The following is an 837-nucleotide window of genomic DNA, read 5'->3' as shown; positions in this document are numbered from 1 at the left end:
AAAAAAAAAAAAAAAAAAAAAAAAAAAAAAAAAAAAAAAATTAGGGTTTAGGGTTTAGGGTTTAGGGTTTGTGTGTACCTTCAAGCATGATATTTCTGAACAAAACATGTTGTAAGTTTCCGAGAACTCTATCAAGTAAATCTCTGCCTATAGAAACACAAACTGTCTCCTCTTCTGCAGTTATTGTCGCGCTGCGAGGCTCATCGTATAGCAATGCACGCTCCCCGAAATAGTCTCCTTTCTGCAGCAGCAGCAGCAGCAGCAGCAGCAGCAGCAGCAGCAGAAAAGGCGGCAGCAGCAACAGCAGCAGCAGCAGAAAAGGCGGCAGGAGCAGCAGCAGAAAAGGCGGCAGGAGCAGCAGCAGAAGAGAAGCAGCAGGAGCAGCAACAGAAGAAAATTGAGGTTTTAGTCTAAACCCTTGACCCCAAACCCTCGTAAACCCTAAACCCTCCTAACCCCTCCTAACCCTTCCCAACCCCCCCTAAACCCTCATAAACCCTAAACCCTCATAAACCCTAAACCCTAAACCCTAAACCCTGACCTGAAGGAGCCGAACATCTTTCCCTTTGATAGAAACCCTCGCTTTTCCGCTTTTTAATATATAAAGAATATCTCCTTTTTCTCCTTCTTTAACTATAGGCTGCCCCGGGCGAAAGGATTGAACCACCAAAGCATTTGTTATCTGAACGAAAACCCTAAACCCTAAACCCTCGAAAACCCTAAACCCTCGTAAACCCTCGTAAACCCTCGTAAACCCTAAAAAATACATTACCCCAAGGATTTGGTTCGTCCAGGAACTAACACTCTAAATCATAAACCCTAAACCCTAAACCCTAA

At 44.2% G+C, this 837-nt stretch overlaps 1 protein-coding gene across 1 annotated transcript; it reads left to right on the top strand.

Moving 5' to 3' along the window:
• Nucleotides 1–213: 213 nt before the first annotated feature.
• Nucleotides 214–414, top strand: EMH_0093030 (uncharacterized protein; the record flags this gene model as incomplete). Its single annotated transcript, XM_013501928.1, has 1 exon — nt 214–414. The coding sequence occupies one exon, from the start codon at nt 214–216 to the stop codon at nt 412–414; it is 201 nt and encodes a 66-aa protein (XP_013357382.1).
• Between the last annotated feature and the right edge of the window lie 423 nt (nt 415–837).

The sequence above is a fragment of the Eimeria mitis genome, genomic scaffold (genome assembly GCF_000499745.2).
Source record: "Eimeria mitis Houghton genomic scaffold, Emh_scaff7898, whole genome shotgun sequence".
Classification (NCBI taxonomy): Eukaryota; Apicomplexa; class Conoidasida; order Eucoccidiorida; family Eimeriidae; genus Eimeria; species Eimeria mitis.
This window is presented reverse-complemented; position numbering and strand designations above follow the sequence as displayed.